Genomic DNA, 18,234 nt, shown 5'->3' with positions numbered 1-18,234 from the left:
CTGTATCCCATGCCTTGAACGAAGTACTTGAAAGCCTCTGTCAGCTTGGCAGGCTGCAGAAAGACAGAGAGAGAGAGAGAGAGATGGAGAGATTAAATGAGTGACACGAGGACTGATTATGGTATTTGTTTACATATCACTTTTCACTGGCTTCTCATTAATAAGTGTGACAGCTGCCTCTCTTGTTAATGATGTGCTGCGAAGCAGGGCAGTGAATTAGAACAACACGCCAACTGTGGCTCACGTCTGTTGCCAACTTCCTAATGCTCTTAAGCGGTAGCCTTCTTACAGATCCTAACCCCCCCGGCTACCACTGATTATCTAGCCATTCCCCGGCCCGCTCTAAGACATTATCCACTTCAGCCCTTCATTATATATACAGTATATATATCGTTGTTGTCTGTCAGAGACCTCTTATCTCCATATTTCTGTGTGATTATACTACGGCCTCACACAGTATCAAAGTATCAAAGGTAGCAGATCTGCAAGCTGAAAACGGGCGCAAAGCGATCCGTTTTGAGCTTGGTAGATCTGCTACTTTTGAGTTTGAATCTTGAAAATGACAAAAGTACGTACAATAATAATGGTAAATGGTACATTTTTGACTGAACAGATTATTTTTTTAATTTCCTGAAACCGGTTATTTATTTATTTTAATTTTCTGAAAAGTAACTTAACAGGGTTTTGGAAATGTTTGGGATTTATTTGACTTTTTATTGAATGTTGTAATATATATTAATAATGTTTTGCTTATTTACTTTTATTGAAAATCTTCCCCTATAATGACAAAACTTCCAAAACTCATCTCTCTCATTCACACAATTAAAAATACATATGCACACCTGGTCAGTCTGCGGCAGTCCACCACAATCAGACATCTAGGGGTGAAATGGAAAAAAAAACAAAAAACATATTAGCATATTATTTAGCATGTAAAACGACGGACACACGCCATTACCCCCGTTTATACAGACAGTTAACCTGGATAAAGTGCACCCTCCGTGGCATAACAGGTGGCCCATTTGCGTGGGGTTGTTGTGAAACATATAAAAAAGGGTGCCAGAGGCCAACGAAAGCAGGTCAACGGCACCAGATTGTGTCCTCAGAGGGCGCTGCCTCGTCTGCATGCGAGCTCGTCCCATTCGGGGGTTAATGTGTCACCAGGTAAACGAATGCTGAGCCAACGGAATCTTATCGGCTCCGATGCCAAGCTCACCGACCGATGCGGCTATTAATACCCCTAATGGTTCTCTCCTCACCTTGAGCAGTGTGGTCTTTGTTGGGTCCAGCTTGGTGTTGCACTCCACCTGTGGAAAAAACAAGAGGAAAAGTGGTTTAAATCTCTATCTATATAGATAAGTCAAAGACCCCCCCTCCAAGTATTTGGCCACGGACCCCCCCCCCATCCGAAAAGGTTTAGTGCCAGCCAGGTGTCCCCAGAAGAGAGGATTCATGTAAAATAAAAACTATTCATTCATTATTAATATCTATAATATCTAAAAGAATCAGATTTTTCAGAATCTTTCAACAATAGCAGTATTGTACAAGCTCGCAGCACGTACATGAGCTTGTAGATCTGCTGTTGGTGAACAGCCAACATATAACATAGCCAACATTTTACGTTTTTATTTGTTCCGTTTTGTTCTGTACCTGTTGCACACCCATCCGTCCTGGAAGGGGGTCCCTGCATTTTGAAGGTGCTGTATATATTTGAATTGTTGCCTAATTAATAATACCTGATAATGTGAATCACTGTTTTAGATTCTTTAATAATCATGATGTCCTTTTGTCTTACTCCACTGTGGTGGATTTGAGAAATGTGTAACACTGTTTTTAATGATATTTCAGTATTTGATCTAATGACCATGTAGTGTTAGTTCCACCCACTGACTAGTAACGTGCCCCGTGGGTGTCTATTTAAGTGGGTGGATCACTGACATCTTGAGTTCGACCAGATGAAGAGCCTTGGCTCGAAACGTCGCCAATAAAAGTTATCTTTTGGAGCATACGAGTATGCGGGTTCCCTTCTCTTTTCATATGTTACTTTTTGAACCCAGCACCTCCATGAAGTGATGTGCGTATTTTTCTATAGTTCCAAGTAATAAGAAGAAAAACATTTATTTGGCCTAAGTCAGCTGAGCTTCTCATGCCACTGGCCATCTCTGGTAAAATCGACCTCATTGACAAGGATCATGCTAATACCGCTCCTTTAATTAAATAGATTATAATGTTTTGCCTACGTTAAGTAAATTGGCCTAAGCCAGGTTTAATCCTATTCATTGTATTGAATCCTCTTATGTTCCATAACATAATAGTCATACATTGTTATACTTTCTTTCCCTCGCTTTTGGTGAACTGATTAAGAAACATCATATAGTTTTGTTTTGGATCAATAAAAAAATGTTCCTGAAAAACATAAGAAATAAATGACATAGGCCATTAGTTTAAGAAGGTGACGATAATTACAATGATTTAATCGTCAAGTAAAATGCCATAATCGTGACAACCCCCCTTAGGGCCGATTCATACTCCTATTTTACCGCTGTTTCGGCGCTGTAGTGCCGAAAGGATTTCGGCTCGTAAGAAAATTTCAGTAGCACCGAAGAGACGACTTTAGGACGGTAAACCCCCCCCCCCCCCGAACCTCAAATGACGTCAAATTGTAGGCTCTACAGCGCCGAACCGATTTTTATTCGGCTCTAAAATATAGGAGTATGAATCGGCCCTAAGAAAGGCTCCCCCTGGGGGAGGGGCTGAACTCACCACAGCATCCACGGCAGGAGAGCTGTCTCCAACCACCAGCAGGGACGAACACCTGCAAAACACACGCACACACATTTATTTATGTCCACACAAAGAAGATGCATACAAGGACAATTAGTATAGGTGCAGTAAGGTTACATTTACAAAACCATGGCACGTGTTTTTCATGGTACAACGTGAATGTCACTACAGTAGTACCCCCTCTATGGGTATAAGTAGCATGTAGCGGTTGCCAATTATAGCAGAAATACCACAATACTTTACCAGCCTCACCAGTTAGAAACACTGCCGCTGGTCAAACATTACGACCAGGTGTGGCTTTGTATTTCAAGTTGAACATGGAGGAAGTTTAGACAACTTACTTGAGCGTTCTGACGTTCACGTTGCTTCCGGGGATCGGCCTCTCGATTTCCAGATCTCTCCGGCTGCGGAGAGGAATACAAAAGAAGGATGTGCCGTCAACTGGCTGCTAAAGTCCCGTGAGCTGAAGTTAGCGTGGCCGACGCTGTTCAATGGAGTGATATGTCAATACAGCCGCTATGTTGGGCCCGGAAAGCTGTGACTCCCATTTCACGCAGGGTGTCAAATTGACCTTATGCACACCGCTGCCATCTTGCCAGCAAGGTGCTAACTAGGTGCAACTTCCGGCCCATACATCCAAACAGAAAAGTCCTATCTGATGGTATTAAACAACGTCAAACTCACCAACATTGCAGCTGTACGAAAAACTTGAATTATCCTCTCACTATCTGCAAAGTGTTTGTTTCATAAGAATCCACCGTAGGCATGTTATGAGCTACTGCCTCTCAAGGAATTCCTTGCAGATGATTATTTTAATCGTGTCAGAGTTTGGAAGCACTCGTTATCAGTAAAGCAACCTCCTGCTGCTTCCTGCATTATGTGCAAATTCAAAACAGGCGTGGGCTGTTGAGTGAGCACTTAGGAAAAAATCACCTGCAAGGAACTTCATGACAGAAAGGAGCTCATAACATGTCTACAGTGGATGTTTATGAAACAAACACACTGCAGATAGAAAGAGGATAATTCAAGCTTTTCGTACAGCTGCAATATTAGTGAGTTTGACGTTTGACACACCTAGTTAGCACCTTGCTGTCAAGATGGCGGCCGTGTGCATAAGGTCAATTGAAGCAGGAGGTCTCGACATAATTAAAACCATCAATAACTCACAGATCGTTTCGAGGAAGCAATCTGATTGGTTGAAACAGCCATCTATAGACGTGCTTCAAACGAGCATGATGGAAGTGGAACGCCTAATCAAAACATAGAAATCAGCTGCTCTGTTCTCCCAGAGCACAGCCGACTAGGTTGCTAGGCTAGCGAGTTTATTGGGACATCTGTGGTCATTAGTGGCTACATCTGTCATTAAAAAATTAAGATTTTTTTTAGCGAATATCTTAGTTTAAGGGTAACTGTTGTTCTGCACTGCCTTTCAAATCCACAACCTTTGGCCAGGCAGGGGAGCGTTTGGTGTGTTTCTACTAGGCCGGGCTAGCTATGGTGGACCATCAAAACCACAAATGAGGAGTTATGGAGGATCACAAAACAGGACAGTATAGCTAGTACCATCAAACGGAGAAAGTGGAACTGGATAGGCCAGACACCCTTAGAAAGGACACAGATAACAACACAAGACAGGCCCCGGACTACAACCCACAGGGGAAGAGGAAACAGGGTAGGCCAGGAAACACCTGGAGACATTCCACTCTCCAGGACCTAAAGGACATTGGAATGAGCTGGCAGGAAGCAAAAGCGCAGGCCCAGAAGAGAGTGAGATGGAGAGTTCTGGTGGACGCCCTATGCCCCTCGACGGGGTAAAGAGGATTAAGTCAAGTAAGTCACTAGGCCGGGCAGGCCGGGGAGCGTTTGGTGCGTTTCTACTAGGCCGGGGCAGGGGAGTGTTTGGTGTGTTCTATACCTGCTGTAGGACTTGACAAAGAGCTGCAGGTTGAACTGGTTCATGCCGTTCAGAATGTGGTGGCGGTAGGTCAGGATCATGTCGGGGTTGTTCTGGATCTCTTCCTGTTAAGACGTGAACAAAACAATGATAACAACAATGAGCTTTATTTATATAGTATGGTCTGTGTATGGCTTCATACACAGACATGCAGCACAATGCATCAAAATAAATCTAGAAACAGATTAAAACGCAACACAGAATACAAATCTAAAACGGATGAATACATAAGCAACATCAAGCTGCTGAACGATACATCTCATAAGACGTTGTTAAACGTGTTAAAGTTAAAAAGGTGGGGTTCTCAAGTTCCACCGCGACCCAAAGGCCTGGAGCCGGCAGCAGGGCAACAGCCTCCTGCCCTGTGCGTGTGGCTGGCCTCTGCAGCAGGCCAACAGCCCTGTGCGTGTGGCTGGCCTCTGCAGCAGGCCAACAGCCCTGTGCGTGTGGCTGGCCTCTGCAGCAGGCCAACAGCCTCCTGCCCTGTGCGTGTGGCTGGCCTCTGCAGCAGGCCAACAGCCCTGTGCGTGTGGCTGGCCTCTGCAGCAGGCCAACAGCCCTGTGCGTGTGGCTGGCCTCTGCAGCAGGGCAACAGCCTCCTGCCCTGTGCGTGTGGCTGGCCTCTGCAGCAGGCCAACAGCCCTGTGCGTGTGGCTGGCCTCTGCAGCAGGCCAACAGCCCTGTGCGTGTGGCTGGCCTCTGCAGCAGGGCAACAGCCTCCTGTGCGTGTGGCTGCAGGCCTCTGCAGCAGGCCAACAGCCCTGTGCGTGTGGCTGGCCTCTGCTAGACTGGATTACTAACAGTTGTACAGGATTATTGCATGTCCACCTGATGGGATTTAGGTAGAAATCTGCAAAAGTCTCACATGACCACTTGGCGGCAGGTAGAAAGTAATGAATGAACGTACCTTTCCAAAGAGGTGACCGATGATCATGTCAGGCAAAGCGTGGGCCCAGCCGGTCATCTGCAATACAGACATTCACAACATGCACGTTAGACCATCATGTGGCATTCACAAAACACACACACACACACACACACACACACACACGTATGATGATCATGAGGCACTTTTCTCTTTTAAAAAAACCCAGAAGAAAGTCTTGATGAAGGTCCCGCAGAAGAATTATACGTTATACTACTTTATTGTTTTTATGGTTATAACTTATATAGTACTTAAAACTCATTTACCGCCGACACCCCCCATCTGGTGTCTGAATTGTGTACTCCAGTCATTTAATATGGCGAGACCTTTAGTTTGAAAGCGGTTTCACTCGGAAGTAGAGAGTCAGGAAGTCAATATTTGCTATGTAACGGGTCCCACGATTGTTATTCAATTCACCCAAAACATACATTTTGTAAACGGGGATCATATCTTTTAGAGAAATGAGGCGCAAATCAAGCTTGTTTTGAGCAAGATATTAGGATTTTTAAAAATTGCGTTCCAATAGACAGCATAAGGCAGCGGAATTCTCATTTGTGTTTTTTTTTTTGGGGGGGTGGGGCATATTTCATCGCACCGCAACTGGAGTGTTACGAGCGCGTACAGAACACAGTTGTGAACCGTAATCAAAAGGCGGTATCGGCAGCAAATGAGTCAACTATGGTCTGATCCCTGTGTTTATTGGCAGAACTACTGTATACCACAGACGCGAGTTTTATTGTACTAAGATTTTGTCTTATTGTACTTATGATATCACGTATGTTAAAGCATATAGCCATCACCACCTAGAACAAGGGTTCTCAACGTTTTTGGCCGCGGACCCCTGGGAATGCTTTGGCCATGTATCGCGACCCCCGCCCGCCCCCCCCCCCCCCCACTCCCAAAACAAATTGACCCCTACAATCTATCTTAACTAAAATTCACTCAATTTCTGAATGTGTCTGAAACACTATCGTGGCTCCTCACTGGCTGCACCAATTGCTCTGACTTTTCTCACAGGCATTGACCATAATATTATGGAGGTCTTAGCAAAGCTCTTTTTTTACATTCAAAAAATATGTATTAGTGAATATAAAAAAATCCCATTGTCTTACATGGTAAAATGCGAAACCTCACTGCTACGGCCGCAACACAACAAACAGTGGCCTATAGAATTCCGCGCCTGGCCCAACGCTGTGACTGCCAACGCACTGTGACGCCCCTATTTCTATCTGCTGCACTCAGTGGACTGGACTGCAACAGTCCACCACGGCAAACACGCGCATTCCCCACATGTTGCGGCATTACGAAGGACACACTGCTGATCACTTTCCCAGTAGCCTAAAAGGTGTTTTAAGACCACAAAATGGAATGAGCGGGTCCAAAGTTGAATTACTAGTATGTACTTTTTATCTGTTGTATCATAATATATCGATAATATAATCCACCACTTGACAGCTACAGTTCTTGCATGGAAACGAGTGAGCTGGCGTGAAGGGACTTTCTTTTTTTTAAACCAACGCTGACCTGCGCGACCAAAGTGAAGCGGCCGAAGACACTGGAAACATATATATCTTCATGTTTAAATGCACCTTCAGTCCCCAAGCCTCTAGCCTGGCTTTAGCCATACTGATAACATAGATTCACTCTCACTTAATTTTGTGCCCTTCCCAAGCTCATTCGTTTTCAATTCCCTCCCAATCAATCATCATCATCATCATCATTTTTCGACCGCAGTCGAGATCATGGATTCCACAATGCTACGCCAGACTTCCCGGTCCTTCATTGCCACCCTCAGTTCCTGCCTACTGAAGCATGTGTCCCTATAGCGATAACATCAGGGAACGACAGCTTTCTACCTCTGGTCCGCCAGAGGCTCTGGACAGAGGCCCTAGATCTCCATATATGGAGCTGGCCTATTCTGACATCACATGTTCTGACATCTGCATAGACTCCCTATTTGGGCATGCCATGGTGACATAAAAGGAACATCGACATAATAACTGGGTGGGGCATAACTGTGTGTGTGATGAGGTCAGATCAACATGGAATGTCAGAACAGGTCAACTACAAGCTCACAACGTGCAAGCAGCGCATACAGCGCAACCAAACAGCGCAACCAAACAAAATGTCTTGTATTTTAGCTCTACTGGATCTCTTCTCCACTAGTCCCTGCCCAACATTTTAGTTTTTAGTTTATTCGTTGACGAACTTGTCAGTATATTTAGTCTTAGTTGTAGTCATCATAGCTTAGTTTTTATTTAGTCTGTGAAAAAAGGTAGTCGAACGTATTTCTTTGGTCATCGTTTTTAGTCGTTCATTAGTGTTATGTACCTTGTGTGCTGCCCAGTCCATCCAGCCCTCAGCACATGGGTTGATGTTGATCAGCATGACACCGGTCACCATGGCAGGATAGTCCAACTATGACACACATTTAATATATTTGATTAATTCATTTATATTAAAATACAAACTTGTAAATAATCAAACTGTATATCGTTGCTGTCAGGCAGAATCCTCTTATCTCCATAATCTAACTTTTTGTGTGTTTTCTTTTTTTTTCTTTTTTGTAAATTATTGCCCTACTGCAGTGGTTTTCAACCAGTGGTCCGGGGACCACCAGTGGTCCTTGAGGGGGTTCCAGGTGGTCCTCAGCTAAATGAGTCTACACAATTAGAGAATGTAGAAGAATTGTTATTTTGATCAACGTTTGCCAAAAGCATGGAATTGTAGACAAAATCTTATGCAACGACAAAAAAATATTCTTTAGTTTAGAGGATTTAGAGGCTAAATCTTATCAAATGATGGTCCGTGGCTCAAATGCCAAATAAATAATGGGCCTTGATATGAAAAGGGTTGAAAACCACTTGATCCCCTTTGATCACGCTATCGGCTACATTTGACGCTTTTGAATTTGAATCATGAAAAGTAACGGTAAAAGTAACAGTCATTTATACACTGAGAGACGATATATTTTCTAGTAATCTTAGCAAAGATGTATGTGCTTCAACACGAATGACTCAGCCTAATATGCACGATATGAATGACACGGAAGGCTTCAAGAAACAGGGTTGAAAAGTCATGTCTTCGTCAGGTCTGTGTCAACAACCCACTGAGTTCAATGTTAGTGTTGAGCCCTGGCAAAACATTCCAGCAGGATAAAGCAATAGGGAAGCATGACCAGGTCAAAGTCAGCCACTAAATTACTGTATGCACACGTCTAGTGAGCTCTGATAATCCCACTTTGATTAAAGACCCTTAATTATTCAGCTTTGATTGAGAAGTCATTATTTTTCACTCACAGCGAATCTGGTCAAAATGTAGGAGCCAGCTCCACTGCCGATGCCAATGACGCTCTTGATGCTGGGGTACACAGGGAATGAACAAAGAATACATCATTAACCCATTCTGACCTGAGATCAGATTCATATGAGGTTTCCACTGGACACACACACTGGTCTGATTAACCCATTCTGACCTGAGATCAGATTCTAAAAAAATGTCAGTTGTTCTTCGATTTTTCAAAAATAGCAGACCTACAAGCTCGTAGCGCGCCACTCGGTGGCGCGCTATGAGCTTGTAGATCTGCTATTTTTCAATAGCTAAAGCATAACATGATGCTAACACCAAAATGGGTTCCCGTTCAGAATGGGTTAATGACAAGGACAACTAAAAAGCAATACGTACTCTGCTGTTGTTGTTTGTGTTTGTATTTTAAGTTCTCTGTTTTATGTGTTTGTAAAAAAATCTAAAATAAAGTACTGATCATAAAAAAAAAAGGACAACTAAAAGGCTATTTTAAAGTCTGAACCGTGAAAGCTCTGCAAAGCTATACAGCCAGTTAATGTACAATTTAGGACTCTTTTTATCTAGCCTGGTTGACCACATATACTCCATTTCATTCAGAGAGGAATGGAATGAAATGTTTTCAAGGGTGAGAGTGGTTAACCAGGCTAGCTTTTATCCAGAGCAAATTACAATAAGCAAATCAAATGATATAGAGCGTAGTGCCTCAATAAACTCAGTCTAAAACAATATATACTATCAAAAAAGAATGATCTGTACATTTAACCCATTCTGAACTGGAACCCATTTTGGTGTTGGCATCATGTTATGCTTTAGCTATTGAAAAATAGCAGATCTACAAGCTCATAGCGCGCCACCGAGTGGCGCGCTATGAGCTTGTAGGTCTGCTATTTTTGAAAAATTCGAAGAACGACTGACATTTTTAGAATCTGATCTCAGGTCAGAATGGGTTAATCAGACCAGTGTGTGTCCAGTGGAAACCTCGTATGAATCTGATCTCAGGTCAGAATGGGTTAAACTATAGGATAGGAGGACACCCGGCATCTGTCCAAATAACGTGCCATCTAAATTACATTTGAACCTTTTGCACAAGTCTGCATGCATGGTGGTCAAGACTGCATCAGAGTGCTACAGGCTCAACCTTTGCTTTTATGACATTTCTGATACCATTCATGTTCTTTAATCTTAAACTAACTAATATAATAATAATAATAATAATAATAATAATAATCTTAAAATAACTACAGTATAACTAATAACCAAGAATATAAGATCTACAAACAGAAGACATGTTGCTCGCTTCTCTATGGAATCCAAATGACGCGACTGAGAACTTTAAGTCCATGAGTTAATGTCGGGGCAAACCTACCCAAAATGCTTCAGGACATGGGGAAGGGTCTCTGAAACCTGGTCCATAGATGGGTACTCATATCTGGAAGGACGGGGACAAAGAAATACATATTCAGAGACAAAAAATAATACATAATTCAGAAACACAGAGAGAAATGTAATCTGTCTCCAGGGGTCTACTGTATATCAGCGTTTCCCAAACAGTGGGTTGTTGTTCCAACATTTTTCAAAAGTACTTCATAAATAAAATGAAAATAATTCCATAATTCCAATATATAACAAAGTTAGGAAGTAGTGAAAATAGGGGTGCGAAGCAACCCGTTGTGAGCTTGTAGATCTGCTATTTTCACTGGTTTGGGTCGCTGGCAAACAAGTAATTTCTCTTTTGGGTCTTGAGCTAAAGAGAACGTTTGGGAACCACTGTTCCTTATGGTCCAATATTGGCCACGTGACTAGATCTCTCTCTCTCAGTATCCGTTTTTCATTTGGGTCAAGGTGTCCCAGTGGCATGGGAACAAAGTTCTGCCATGACAGCAGCACTCATTGAGACATTGAGAAAGTACTTTATCGTCTGTGCCCTTATCAAGCTTGTTGAGTTCTAGTCATAGTCTTTTGAATAACATTCCATTTAGTTTTACTCTGAATTGTTGTACTTTCAGTAAATATACAGTCAATTTTGTCGACAAAATGTTATTTTGGTAGGCCTTGATGCCATCGTAATGGCTGATTTTACACATGGTTGCATGCTGAAAATACCGAACACAACCAAACTACTTTCTACTGACGAAATGCAGATTGTCACTAGATTTAGTCTTAGTTTTAGTCATCATAGCTTAGTTTTCATTTAGTTTTCGTCAGTGGAAAAAGGAAGGTAGTCAACGAAAATGTTTCAGCTTTAGTGGAAGAAATCAACACTGCTTAGTTCAAGCGTGAATCACTACAACCCACAGGGTTCAGACAGGTAGTATGGAAAATAAGAGTGTGTGTAGTTTGTTCGTTTGTTTGTGAGAGGTGTAGCACTCAACCTCAAAATAAATTAGACGCCAGTCAGGGAAAAAAGTGAAGAAGTGTTCCCCTTGCTTGTGGGCCGCAAGGATTTTATTTATCAATTTACATTTGTGAAATGGGGGCATTTTTGTTCAATACAGTTCCAGAAAGATTTAGGCTTTTAGATTGTGTTCTGTAAAGCCCTGACCACACCAAAGGGTCACCATGAAACTCCTTGGGTCCAAACGGTTGCAAGGAGTTGCATGCTGACCCTTTGGTGTGGTTTGGGCCGTTGAATTCCATGCCTTCTTAAACTCACATTTTATTGTTGTTTGTTGATAACTTAGCATTTGTATTATTTGCATTTGTATATTTGTGTAACTCTTCCTCCTTGTATTTTTCTATAATTGTTTTGTTCTGTATGCTGTGCACTGCAGCAGCACTTTGGATAAAGAACCCATGATCGTGGTTACAAAATGTATTTTCCGGGCGAAAGAAAAGACGCTCATCCGTCACTCTACACAAAAAATCCCTACAAAATAAGGGTCTTCACTGAGTGGCGGAAGAATGAATGAATGAATGAATGAATACCCAGCAGTGAATCTGTTAAAATGTTTGGAAAACATATGAATATAATAGGTTTGAATGTGTAACTTTCTGGGCATCAAAAAGGCAGCATGAAAAACATTAGGCTTACCGTATGTATACAGTATACTGTATCCCAGCATCCACCCCCCCCCACCCCCCTCCCCCTCCCCTCTCATCCCCCGGGGATGACCCAGTGATTATTTACCTGTTTACCTTCTTGAGAGCATAAGCCTCACGGGCGGCTTAGCCTACATTATATCTTTATATACTTATGTTTGTGCGTGTGCGTGCGTCGGTGCGCGTGTCTCTCTCACCCGGTGGAGAAGGTGCTGGCGCCCTCCTGCTGGCCAGGCGCGTCCACGTGGCACACGGCAAAGTGCTGCATGATCTCCTGCATGTCCTCGTGGGCGAACAAGGACTCCCAGCACGTCTTGTCTGGAAACAAACAAAATGGGGAAATTATTAAGCCATTTAGAGACCCGAGGAGTACGACTGCTGTGTCAACACTTTAACCGTTAACCTACGAGCTTATCCCCCCCCATCCCTTGTTCATCCTTTTATCCATCCCTTTCATCCTTTTTAACCTAGCACTGATCTTGTACCTGTTTTGCTTGTACTTGTTTGTTTCTTAGTCTTTTATGTAAAGCGCTTTGGGTATTTAGAAAAGCGCTATATATACACACACAGACACAGACACAGACACAGACAGACACACACACACACACACACACACACACACACACACACACAATTAGATCTGCTATTGCTCTGCTATGAAAAATCTTGAAAATGTGTGCAAATCTTTGAATATAATATATTCTTTCACCGCAAACATTTTTAACTCATATTTGCTTATGGGGGTCCCTGGAACAACATATTTTCAAATGGGGGTCGGTGGCCAATTACATATAATTTTTGGAAATAGTTTGAGAACCACTGACATAGAAACATAGATTTTTCAGAAAACTGTCATGATTTAGACTAGACTGTAGAATAACAGTAGAATCTGGTCTAAAAAAGGAAGTGAGTGGAGGGCAGGTCAAGACTCGCCATCTCCGGGTTACTTCCTGTAACTGTGTGAAGTGGGCGGACGTCTTTTCTTAGGAGACGGGAAGCAGGTTGGAGTAGTCCATTCATTCCAACCGGAGAGTGAAGGTGAAGGTAGTCTTCACTGAACTAAATAAGTAAATATTGGATCTGATCGTCACAAGTCACAAAATATTCCCAAGATTTCCATACTAGAATGGCTTATTCTCAGAGGGACAAATCAGGAGAAAATGTACTTCATTATCAACCTTTCTCTGTCCCAGCAGAGATCCCACTCTCGCTGGGATCTAGCACCAGTAACCATAGGACATTCCTGAGATTCTACGCCTTCCACCAGTGCTCACGTAGGAGACCATCCTTTGTAGGATTTGTGTACCATGTTGTCGCCTCTAGTGGCTCCAACCGATGTTGTATCCTCCTAAATTAAACAGTTTTTATGCCCCCCCCTCCCGCTGTCAAGTCTGATCTCTCTTTAGAATCGTTTATATTCCAAACGAGATGCTTGCTGTAGTCTGCAGAAATTAGGACCGAACATTGGCATTCTGATCAAAACCACAGACAGCTCCGTAGATTCAGAGATACCGGTAATCCTCATTACCGGTATCTCATCCATGCTCATCCATGCCTTTATCTCCTCCTCTAGACTGGACTACTGGCAAAAATGTACAGAAGCTACAATACATACAGAACAGCGCTGCCAGGGTCCTAATGAGAGTCCGCAAACATGACCATATAACACCCGTCCTCTTCACACTGCTCTGGCTCCCTGTTACAGCCAGGATCGACTACACTACAAGGTCCTGCTGATCACTTACAACTGCATAAACGGACACGCCCCTCCCTACCTACAGACACTCATCAACCCTCCGAAAACAACCTCCACCCGCACCCTCGATCTGCAAACAAACTCCTGCTCCAGGTTCCTGACACCAAACTGCGCACCATGGGGGAGCGGGCCTTTTGCTCGGCAGCACCACGCCTATGGAACAGCCTCCCCATGGACCTGAGAGTGCCGCAGACTGTGGAGTCTTTTAAAACAGGCCTGGAAACCTTCCTGTTTCGGAAGGCCTTTTTGTGTTGAACTGTCGCTTTGCACTGGGTTTTTTTGTTAACCCTGTTTTAGCCTTCTATGATAGATTATATGTTTGTAACCATGTAGCACTCTGGGATTCCTTGTGAATGAAAAGTGCAATATAAATAAAATTCATTATTATTATTATTGTTATTATTATTAATAGCAAGATTTGTTGGCCCGTAAATAAGGACGTTTAGACCGTCTGTTTGTGTAGTGTGGTTCTTCACGGGTTATTTTGCATGTTTTAATTCACCCCCAAATATCATTTTGGAGAGAGGAGAGTTGAAGTCATGGATATTTATTTAGTTTTTTGTTTGCCTCATTCCCGATGATGACCAGCTCCCTATGCTCCCTATGGAGCCGCAAAGGAGACTCTTTGTGTCTCCATACGGAGACACTACTGCTCATCAAATTATTGGCTTAGGAATGCGACAAAAACTAAAAAATATGCATGAATTCAAGTTTCCATGCGTGTAATAGGAGGGAAGTGAGGGGCGCTCTTATCATCATACATCACATTCTGTGCTCAGCCAATCAGATGAGGACATTCCGTGCTCTAACTGACAGACAGGCACACATACAGTAGGGCGCAAGCACATTGTCGCATCAATAAACGCCTAGTCCAGGCGTCTCTTCCTGTTTTTTTAAGAGCTGGTGGATGGAAATGATGCTCGCATGCTACAAGCCGCACGTGAGCGTCATTTCCATCCACCAACTTTTTAAAAACCAGGAAGAGATGCCTGCTCTAGGCGCTTTTTTGACACGCGTGGCAACAATGTTCTTGTACCCATACACATAAAGCTGTGCATAGGAGGAGCTAGTACATGCGTGCGTGCATCCGTTGCTTGCGAGAGAGAGATATGTAATGTATAGCACAGACCAATGACAATCATGGTTAATTGTCTCCACCAGGCCGAAGGCATGGGGAGAGAGTATGTTTTGCCCTCCGTCCGTTAACAGCTAACCCGGTCGATGCCAAACTTTGCACACACACTCCCTGCCAACAGGGAGTGCCAACAATGAACCTCTGCCCCACATTTTCCAGAACAGCCTGTTATAGCGCCACCATGAGGCAGATTTTTACCTATAACTGCACTGATCTGCATGAAACATTGTATGCACACTCCCTAGAGGCCAAGGAAAAACCTTTGACCTGCATTTTTCACATCTGCCTTATATAGCGCCACCAGGAGGCCGACTTTGGTAAAACACATTTTTGGGTATTACTCCTTCAGATTCTATCCAAAAATCCCGCAAATCGTTACACAGTATCTCTATAGTCAAGTGCTCAAGTTGGATCTGTCCAATATTTCACATTCCATCCTAATTGCCTAACATTGGCTTCCAAAGTTTGCAGGATTGGCCCGGATTTAACAAAAAGCCTCAAATCATGAATGCAGCATGCAATTTACGTGAAACCTTTCACGCACTTTCCTACTAGGCTGAGGAATATATCCCAGTGCCCACCCTTTTCACATTGGCCTGTTATAGGGCCACTAAAATTTTTGCAACACACATTTTTGGAACAAAATGCCTCAAATCATCCAATTGCCATCAAAGGGCACTTTTTCTAGTTTGAACATGGTTCTTTAAAAGTCCAATCCTATCTGTAGAAGTGTACGGTAGAGCATGTTGACGCAATATATAACCAACACCAGTGCAGGGACCACCTCTTGTTGATAAGAGGTATTGATTCAAAGCTCAATATAACCTCTGACCAAAATTGAGCTTTTGGTTCTAATCAACAGTAGAAATGTTGGCGCTCGTGCCATGGTGCAGCAGGGGACCCGGGGTTTCAATCTGGCATCGTAGTAGCCTACTATGGTGCAGCAGGGGACCCGGGTTTCAATCTGGCATCGTAGTAGCCTACTATGGTGCAGCAGGGGACCCGGGGTTTCAATCTGGCATCGTAGTAGCCTACTATGGTGCAGCAGGGGACCCGGGTTTCAATCTGGCATCGTAGTAGCCTACTATGGTTGCATTTATGGTCAGCTTAGTTTTAATATAATATCACACACAGTAGAGAGCTAAAGGGAATTGTTTAGACTTTAGAGCACACAGAGGCTAAAGAACAATATTGAACGACACTAATAATAACAAACAAGATTCTTGATCTTAGTTTCATAGGCCACATAACATTACTAATGTTTTGTGTTAGACGATGACTCAAATTAAGTCTATAAAGCGTACACATATGATGTCATATAGTTTGTCAGTGAACTGTCTTTCATATAAAAAAAGGAATTGATTCCAATGATTAAAAAAAAACATGAATTAGCTCAATATAATATAATGATGAATAATATATCGATTTCAGACGGTATAATTTAGGAAGCAGGACATAAGAATTATGGAGTGGGGCTTTTAAAATGATTAATCCATTAAAACCGGGAATCTTTGCTATTATATTGTCTCAGTCAGGTGGACACCTCATATGTCCAAAACAGTTTTTTTTAACAAAAAAGGTAAAAAAAATATGAGAGATTTATATCTATCTATAAGCGCATCAACGTTTTAGTTATTTTTATTTGGGATTTTTTTTAAGGAGGCATTTGTTGGAATCTGCCTGAGGTCTTGATGGGTTGAAGGTTAAGGTCAATCTGCCGCCGCGCCACGTGGTGCGGTCATTCCAAAGCATGTTTACGCAGCCACAACAACACGTGCACAGCTTGGACTCAGCGTTGCCGCCATGTCTGCTTATATGACTTTGGGCTTTTCAGTAATGTACCGCTTGTAAATATTGATAGTTGCGGGTTGTGTGTTTTTTTCTTTTTAGGCCTTGTTTCTGAAGTGCAGTGGCTTATTTGGTGCTTGCTTCCTAAATGTTGTTTAAACCAGTGGTTCAAACATTTTTGTGTCAAGGACCCCCATCTGGAAAAACATCTTCTTCTTCTGTCGTGTGTCCTTAATAGACCTTCAACTCTGTTGCAGCAAGCCAGTCCAGTGTGTCATCGTCTAGGTCAATTAACCCACGAGCTGGTCAGCACGTGTTCCACAGTCTGTAAAGGATCCCCACATTTGGAAAAACATGATTTTGTGCCAGGGACCCCCTGTACCAGATTTGTATTGTTACTGTATTATGTTACGTAGGTTTAAAAGTGGTCATCATGAGTTAGTCGCTTCTTTTGGGGCTTGTTTTAAAAAACCTCCTTGCCTCTCTCTCTCTCTCTCTCTCTGAAACAGACAAAAGGAGGAATGCTTACGGTTCAGTCCAATATCATGGAAGGTCAGGATGACCGGCCGGTCGCCCTTGGGAACCCCCTTCATGGTGCAGTGGACTCTTCCGTATGGCGTTTCCACATCGTGCTCCTGCACACACACACACACACACACACACACACACACACACACACACACACAAAGACATTAACACCACATTTTGATATGGTTTTAGTCATTTGTATAAAATCTGAAACGTTCAGTTTAGTCTAGTTTTAGTGGACTATACACATATACATACTATACATATATGCATTTTGGCGGGCCACGCTGGCGTTGTAATGTTGTGAGCTTTGACTAAATTCTCAGTATATATATGACATATTTTAGTCATCATAGCTTAGTTTTTGTTTAGTTTTTATCAATGAAAAATGGTAGTCGATCAAACCGCTCTGACAGCATACACTAGCAAATAACTTTAAATTCCACTCTCAAGCCTGACTCACATTTATCGTTGCGTGCTGGCAGTAAATAGCAGATCTACAAGCTCACAGCGCGTCACGAATGTGACGCATTGTGAGCATGTAGATCTGTACATGTGCCAGCAGGTGAACACCACTCACTGTGCAGCTTAAGTTTATACATCAGGCTTTCAGGAGGAAATGGGTCGGGGAAACATTGGCCGTGTGCCGACAAGTCCTACAATGGAATATTATAATAGTTCAGATTCCAGGGCAGAATGAAGGAATATTATAACACCATAGTTCAGATTCCAGGGCAGAATGAAGGAATATTATAACACCATAGTTCAGATTCCAGGGCAGAATGAAGGAATCAAGTCCTACAATGGAATATTATAACAACATAGTTCAGATTCCAGGGCAGAATGAAGGAATTAATACCATAGTTCAGATTCCAGGGCAGAATGAAGGAATCATAAAAAAGCATGTACTACTCTTTACATTACTGCTGGGATTTCACCACAACATACTCTTTTTTTAGCAAAAGGCTGATGCACACCTCAGAAGGCTAGTGACAGGTGTGTGTAGGGCAACAGAGCGT

The 18,234-nt window shown here is 42.8% G+C and overlaps 1 protein-coding gene across 1 annotated transcript in view; it reads right to left on the bottom strand.

The window, feature by feature from the left end:
* The window catches only part of ndrg1a (N-myc downstream regulated 1a), a 48,250-nt gene that overhangs the window by 4,162 nt on the left and 25,854 nt on the right, over window positions 1–18,234 (bottom strand). The window contains exons 4-15 of the mRNA XM_080787665.1: window positions 17,217–17,322; window positions 12,206–12,326; window positions 10,336–10,398; window positions 8,963–9,023; window positions 7,995–8,081; window positions 5,646–5,702; window positions 4,700–4,803; window positions 3,126–3,188; window positions 2,764–2,815; window positions 1,260–1,307; window positions 843–878; window positions 2–53 (exon numbers count right to left, since the gene is read on the bottom strand). Coding sequence (XP_080643791.1) covers window positions 2–53; window positions 843–878; window positions 1,260–1,307; window positions 2,764–2,815; window positions 3,126–3,188; window positions 4,700–4,803; window positions 5,646–5,702; window positions 7,995–8,081; window positions 8,963–9,023; window positions 10,336–10,398; window positions 12,206–12,326; window positions 17,217–17,322 — 850 coding nt within the window. The remainder of the gene's footprint in view (window position 1; window positions 54–842; window positions 879–1,259; window positions 1,308–2,763; window positions 2,816–3,125; window positions 3,189–4,699; window positions 4,804–5,645; window positions 5,703–7,994; window positions 8,082–8,962; window positions 9,024–10,335; window positions 10,399–12,205; window positions 12,327–17,216; window positions 17,323–18,234) is intronic.

This window comes from Protomyctophum bolini, assembly GCF_963924005.1.
Source record: "Protomyctophum bolini genome assembly, chromosome: 17".
Taxonomy (NCBI): Eukaryota; Metazoa; Chordata; class Actinopteri; order Myctophiformes; family Myctophidae; genus Protomyctophum; species Protomyctophum bolini.
This window is presented reverse-complemented; position numbering and strand designations above follow the sequence as displayed.